Source organism: Camelus dromedarius, chromosome 11 (genome assembly GCF_036321535.1).
Source record: "Camelus dromedarius isolate mCamDro1 chromosome 11, mCamDro1.pat, whole genome shotgun sequence".
Lineage (NCBI taxonomy): Eukaryota > Metazoa > Chordata > Mammalia > Artiodactyla > Camelidae > Camelus > Camelus dromedarius.
In genome coordinates this window covers 52,772,130-52,779,661 of record NC_087446.1, presented here as the reverse complement: position 1 = coordinate 52,779,661, position 7,532 = coordinate 52,772,130, and the positions used below count along the sequence as shown (strand labels likewise).

At 39.5% G+C, this 7,532-nt stretch overlaps 1 protein-coding gene across 1 annotated transcript; it reads right to left on the bottom strand.

Annotated features, from left to right (window-relative positions):
- Nucleotides 1–3,241: 3,241 nt before the first annotated feature.
- Nucleotides 3,242–4,242, bottom strand: LOC105103821 (olfactory receptor 8S1). Its single transcript, XM_010997488.2, has one exon. The coding sequence runs from the start codon at nt 4,175–4,177 to the stop codon at nt 3,242–3,244; it is 936 nt and encodes a 311-aa protein (XP_010995790.2). The 5' UTR covers nt 4,178–4,242.
- Between the last annotated feature and the right edge of the window lie 3,290 nt (nt 4,243–7,532).

The window sequence follows — 7,532 nt, the reverse complement described above, 5'->3', positions numbered from 1 at the left end:
AACACTATTAACCAGTACCTTTCATACCTTGATCAGGGATCAGTACCGTGCAGCTATGTCTCTTATTTTAGTAAAAAAGTTTAGGCTAATTCCACGTCTTGGCAATTGTAAATAATGCTGCTATGAACATTGGGGTGCAGGTGTCTTTTCTAATTAGTGGTTATTTTTTTCCGGATATATACCCAGGAGTGGAAATGCTGGGTCATACGGTAGTTCTAGTTTTAATTTTTTGGGAAACTTCCATACTGTTTCCCACAGTGGCTGTAAGAATTGACATTCCTACCAACAGTATATGAGGATTCCAGAGGTGACTACTTTTTAACGGTGGCCTGGCTTGGTCCTATGCTGTCTCCTGCTCCACATGTAACTCACCACCTCTGGTGCTTATGTACGGCCCTCCCTGGTAATCTATCGTGACATTCGGTTACTGGCAAGACTGTCCATGGCACATCTTCTAATTCAACTTCTTTTTTCCAGCCGTTAGACCCTTTGCAGGTCGCTGGCTCGCTCACTGAAGCAAATATCCTTGTTCCACTAGTACAGTCACTGCCTTCCTATGTCATTCTAAGGCTAAGGGAAACTCAGGGTGACCTCTCACTACTTAAACCTACACAGTTTTTCCTGCCATTTTTAGTTTGTGGTCATTGTACCATATTTTGTGGGAGAATTTTCAAAGGGTTACCATTTTTCTGGATTCCAAATAATTTTACAATGGTCGGGGAGAGAACAGGTTTTTGACATGTTTGTTCAGCTATGTACATTTTCCTGCCCAAGTCCACCTCTTTGTTCTTTTTTCATGTACTCTCTAGGGACCAATCTGAATGGGACCAGAGGCCAGTCCAAGGCTTAGGAATGGTGGACACAGGAGAAATCTCACCATTGCTAATCATGTTATCTTAGCCTCCCTATGGTACTCCTTCCTTTTGGGGGTTGATGGATACTTTCTGGGTAGAGGGAACTGACACCTAAATTAATTAATTCCAACCACTTGAGTTGGATCTAGTATAAGAAATCAGAGTTAAGCAGAAAAGCCTGACTCTTCTGAAACGCTCACCGAATTCTCTTCCCTAACCACTGATACCACACACAGAGCGATATATTGGGCCAGAGATGAGCAAGGGATTCTCTCTCCTATTTCCTGTCTCTTCCCACACTCATTTTTTTTTCTGTGGTGAAAACAGTTAAGAACCACCCTCTTAGTAAATCTCAAGTATGTAACACACTATGATTAACTATATTCACATTGCTGTTCATTAGATCTCCAGAACTTATTTATCTTTTTTTTTTTAAATCCATTCTGCCACTCTATGCCTCTTGTTGGAGAATTCAATCCATTTACATACAGAGTAATTATTGATAGGCAAGGAATTGCTAATGCTATTTGTAGTTTCTTTGTTCTTTCCTCCTCTCTTGCTGTCTTCTTTTGTGACCTGATGATTTTCTATATCGATAACGTTTTGATTCCCTTCTCTTTAACTTTTGTGTATATACTGTAGGTTTTTGCTTTGTGGTTACTGTGAAACTTAGACATCTCATAAGAGTTTCATCTGGGCTGATAACAACTTAACTTCAATTACATGCAAAATCTCTACCCTTTCCTACTTTCCCCTTTTATGTTTTTGATGTCAGTTTCACCTCTTTTTATATTGCATAATAAATGAAAAATTTTTGTAGTTGTATTTATTTTAAAATATTTTTGTGGGAGAGGGTATAGCTCAGTGGTTGAGTGCTTGCTTAGCATGCAAGAGGTCCTGGGTTCAATCCCCAGTACCTCCATTATAAATAAATAAATAGATCTTTGAACAACTAAAAAAACTGTCAACCTTCATGAGTCACTTTGTTTGAAGTCTTTATTGTGTATATATATCATGTAACTTTTTTGACCCACTCTTAAAGTCTTTTCCTTTTATTTGATGAATTTATATTTCTGTTATTGTTATAATATGTGCTTCTTGAATTTTTCTGTGATGTTATCATTTTTAAAACTTAAAAAAAAGTTTTTGTGCTCTCTTGGCACTATTTTGTTTTCTTTCTTTTGTTTGTGACAAAAATGTCCTGCTACCTTTACTCTTCCGAAGAATATTAGCTACAATATGACAACGTATAATCTATACAGAGGTAAAAAGATAAGAATCCCCAAATTCTACAATTAGGCCACCTTTTATTCATATGTAGGTCAAAATAAAGAGGTTCACAGATATACGAGGTCTTAGAATATTTCATAATGTCTATTTCTTAAAAAAATCTGGATAAGTGCACATTACAAAAAAATAAAAGCAGAATGAAATAAAGAACTCATGAATAACTGATGAGTAACACTCAGGTGGTGAGTATTCGTGTTCCAGGGCTCTGTGTGTTCATTTCATTTAATTCTCACAATACCTCTGTAACGTAGGCACTGTTATTACCCCAATTTTACAGCTAGGAAACTGAGACAGAGAAATGAAGTAATTTACCAGCGTCATAAAGCTTATCAGGCAGTGAGGGTAGGAATACAGGCAACTGGCCGTGTAAGACTATGCATCTAACCATTATGCTCTACTGTGGAAAAGAAAAAACGGAGGAACATGCTATTAAAGGAATACCAGTGAATATCAAATAAGCTCAAATTAGAATGAGCCCAAATGACTATAGAAATTATAATTAAAATCCATAATATACTTGATTTGAATGTCACAAAATGTAAATAGAATAATTTGTGGAAGATTACCAGGAAAAAAATTACAGAAGGTAGAAAAAAAGGGAGGAAGGGACGTGGCAGAGAGAAGAGAGAGTTTGTTAAAGTAAAATAAATCTATAATCTTTCATGGGAGGTGCCAACATATTTTGTTCTTAAGGTTTAAACTTATAAATATGTATTTAAAACTTTAACATTATAAAGAATAAATAAAAATAGTTAAATACCACAGAGAACAACAAATTAAATAAAATCTTTACCAAAGTCAATCAATAAGACAAAAAATGAGTGACAAGATACATAAATGATTAATTCAGGAAATGCAAAACGTCTGAGTTCCAGAAAGAAAGTGGAGGTGGTGGTGTGAGAGAGTAGGAGGAAAAATAGAGCACAGATCTACAGCCATAAAGAAGATATAATTTCTTGTATTTTATTTTTCATTCTCAAGATAGCCAGGGAGAGGGTGGTACAGGGCTCCCTTAAAGTTAGTGGTCTAGAATTCTACCTTAAGTCCAAGCACTTGGCAACACAAACTCATTTGCTCTTATTCTGTGTCCTTGTTCACTACCTAAAATATTGCAGGTATTTCTCCCACACCCTTTTCACAGCTGCCTTCACCTCCATGTTCTTGAGGCTGTAGATGAGGGGGTTCAGCATGGGTGTGACCGCACTATACTGCAAGGAGGAGAGCAAATCCAGGGAGGAACCAGAGGAAGGCATGAGATAGCGAACAAAACCTGAGCCAAAGAACAGGATCACCGCAATGAGATGGGAGGAGCAGGTGGAGAAGGCCTTGCTTCTGCCTGTAGTGGAGCTGATGCTCAGGATGGTGGAGACAATGCGAACATAAGAGAAGAAGACTGGGAGGAACGTTCCAAAACCATGCAGTAAGATTAAGCAGATCAAGATGTCAATACTGACAGAGATATCAGAGCAAGACAGAGGGAAGAGGGAGGGCAGTTCACATGTGTAGTGGTGTATGATTTGAGCCTCACAAAAGTCCAGGTTAATAGCCAAAAGCACAATGATGACTGAATTGAAAGAGGCCAGACCCCAGGAGGCCAGTACAAGCTTTATGCAGAACTGGCTGCTCATCACTTGGCTATAAAACAGTGGATGGCAGATGGCGACATAGCGGTCATAGGCCATCACTGAGAGCAGAAAGGCTTCGGTCCCTGCAGTGATAAACACAAAGAAGACTTGAGTCAGGCAGCCCTCAACAGGGATGGTTTTCTTCTCAGACAGGAGGTCCTTCAGTAGCTTGGGCACAGTGACAGAAGAGAAGCAGAGGTCTAGGAATGAGAGGTTACTTAAGAAGAAGTACATGGGCGTGTGGAGGTGGGAGTCAGTCCTGATCACCAGCAGCATCATCAGGTTCCCCATCATGGTCAGGAGGTAGATCCCCAGGAAGAGCACAAAGAGCAGAGCCTCGATGTGGGGGTCATCAGACAGCCCAGTGAGAATAAACTCAGTGATGGTGCTGTGGTTCCTCAAGGCCATTTGTGGAGGACCTTTCTTTGGAGTGAAATAGAAAGAGGGATGAGAGCGTCTGTCTCCTCCAGAGCTTCACCCCTCTTCTCACACATCCTTCCCTGCTCTGCTTAGACTCTGCGCTCAGACATCTCAAAGCTGCCCTAACTGTATCTCAGTGTTTTCATCCTGTTTTGTGGTCACTGATCTTGGGTCCCAGTCTTCACATACTTCAGAGAATCCCATTCTTCTTCCATAGGCATTTACTGGGAAAATGAGTATCTCTGGCTTACCTCTACCTTCACAGTATTTAGATTTCACTCTGTCCTTCCTATCCTTTAGAAATTCTAAAATTTCTAGCACAAGTTCTAGCACAAATCTAAACCTTCTCTTCTCTCTTCAGTTTCCCAATCATATTTTTTTGTTGTTGTTCAAAATCTTAATAGGATTGACATCCAGTTGGAGCAGTAGGTACAGTGCCAAGGGCCACAATTCTTTTACGGCTGATGGAAATGTTTTGTTTTGTTTTTTTAAAGATCAGAAGGAAAAAAATGCAGCCTGGATTCTATTTCTCTCTATAACTGTAATCATAAAGCATAAATTTTAATATATTTTATCAAGAAGGGGACTACAGTGGCATAAGTGCCTGGGGCCAATGAAAGTCATGATGTGCCCTGCTCCGTCCTTCATAAATAGCACATTTCAGTTTAATAGGATTGTATTAAATACAGAGAACTTTATTAATTATCTTCATTGTTTCAAGGCAATGCTGTGAGTTTTGACAGGGAATTATTATCCTTGGGACAGGGAATTTTATCCCCATTTACCCAGGAGAAGTCTGCTACTAAAGAATATTTGGCAATGTCATGTTGACAAGTAGAAGAAACAGGAAATAAACCACATTATGTTCTAACATTATCAGCCCAATATCTAGGCTTAGTCCCCAGGAATAAGGAACACTTTTCTTACTCTGACATTAAGAGCACTTCCTCATCTGCCCCTTAAACTTTTAGCCATTTTGGCTGCTTTCAATACAGAAAGGTCTATTTCTATTCTTCTTCTTTCAAATGTCCTCCTAATTCCACTGATTCAAATTCTCCTGGCCCTTCCAATGTGCCCTATAAACCGACTTATTTCCTTAGAGCCTGTCTTGCCTGCTCTACCCTTTAACCCACAGCTCTCTGTTGAAATCACTGGACCCCTTGGTCTCAGCTGCCTTATGTCATAGTCTAAATTCTGTTTCTTTTCTCATGTTAAATATACATCTTGGTTTTCCTTCCTGGATTGTGAGTTCCTTGACAATAAGGGCTATAACTTAACAACAACAATGATAAATCAGCATTTCTCTGGCTCTGTCCCCATCCATTCTGTCCCCACCCATGAGCTTCTGATCACCTCTCAAATTCCTCTTAGATTATCTTGGAATGATCTCTCTATGGCATCTCATTTGTGCCTCAGACAAGCCCTCCTGACTCCTCTAAGCAAAGTCTCATCCCTTCATTCCAGTGGCCCCAGTTGTACTACTGCCTGGCAGAAACGTTACTGATGTTATTGTCCACCAGCGATGCCATGCTGCCTGCCTATGTTGCATAGGGGCTACTGCTGCTGAATGTGCTGTCTCATGTCCTTGCAACATCCTTTGATGCCCTCTCTTTTTTGTATAATCCACTAGCACATTTGCCACCATTACAAGAAGCTCTTGCATTCATGGTATGGATACTCTGTTGCCCCAGGAGGGTCAGAGTGAAAAGATTCTTACAGTTTTCTTTTAAACTTCTTTTTCACCCTCTTACTCTAGGTATCAGCTTTGTGTCCAAGAGGATCACTGGTGAGTAGTTTATATTAGTGCCGATACTAAGAATCACTTTGAACCCTAATTTCTAGGACTTTGTGGTAAGTCACTGTCTTATGTGACGGTTCCTGCCTCACTTGGACATTTTGGGGCTAATTGGCCAGTATTCTGTTTTTGTCCATCAGTCCACAATCTGATCCCATGAGAGGCTTCTGTCCTCACAAAATTATACAGTCTTGCTGATTCAGAGAGCTCTGTTTCTGACCTATACAGCTTGCCAACAATCTATCATCAAGAGATGGAACTTATATCAAGAACTTACATCAAGAGAAGCTTAAATTCTGATTTCTTTAACAAACATATCAAAAGAACTTATATCAAGAGAAGCTTATATCAAGAGAACTTATATCAAGTGAAGCTTAAATTCTGATTTCTTTAACAAACCTATGTGCCAGGAAAAACAGGGCAATGTTCACCTTTGTGTGTCTTCAGGAGGTTACCTTTGATCTTCTGTTGGTGAAGCAGAACCAGCTGGAGAAATTACTTTTGAGGATCCTGCATGGATACAAGTGTCAATGCTGTTGAAAGCAGTATCTTGAATCTCTACCAGCAAAGTGAAATGACGAACAGAAGCCAGTCTTTCCCCAAATTTAGATATTTCAAAATATTTATTGATACGGCTATCTTGAAAATTGCTTCCATTCCTCCACTTTCACTCACAAAGGGGGACCTGGCCACAGTGTCCACAGGGGCTTCAAGCTCTCATATTAAGAACCTGGCCTTAAGAACTGTAGTATTTGCAGAGAATCATGTTCTGTCCTGTCCAACATCCACACTTTGTATGAATGAAGGCGGCAGCTACTTCTCTGCGTGTGATTTTCAAGTTATCACTAAGAAAGGAACCTCCCTCTCCCTCACCATTCCTAGATAACACCTCAGACTGATGCCCGAGGTTTCTTTCATGACCAGGGACAATGCTTTTCATTTGAATTCTAGATCATAAGCATAAAAGCATTTTTAAGCATAAAAATAAGTCACACTTGCGGTCACTCTTAGGAAGGGAAGATGTTGGCTTCATTGAATCCTACTGTATAAAAGACTGATGCCAGATTTACAATATTGGGTGAGAGCAGGAAAAGACTAAAGGGAAAGACAGGGAGGTTGATCATGGAGGGGCAGGAGATGTAAAATGAGGATTTCAGAAGTGTTTTAGATAAGCACCCTTGTCACCATTTTACCAACAGACACTTCATATCCATGACACGCCTGGATCAATTTCTCCTACAAAGAGATGAAGCAGGTTATTGGGTATGTTTATGAATTTATGGTTTTCAGGAGGTTCATTAAATTCAATATCTTCTCTAATTCAGCTGTTAATACAGAAAAATCACAGGTTTATTTCACTGATTTAGGATTAAGCCCAAAGTTAAAAGGAACTGATGGAGATATGTTAGTTACCTGATCTCACTCAAGGATCAGCTATTTGAGAGCATAAAATAAAGAGGTTCTTTAGGTGTCTGTCAAAGAGCCTTGCTTACATTGACTGCTTAAAAATGTTTCTGGAATAAAGAAATGAGTGAAGGGTGTGTGTGG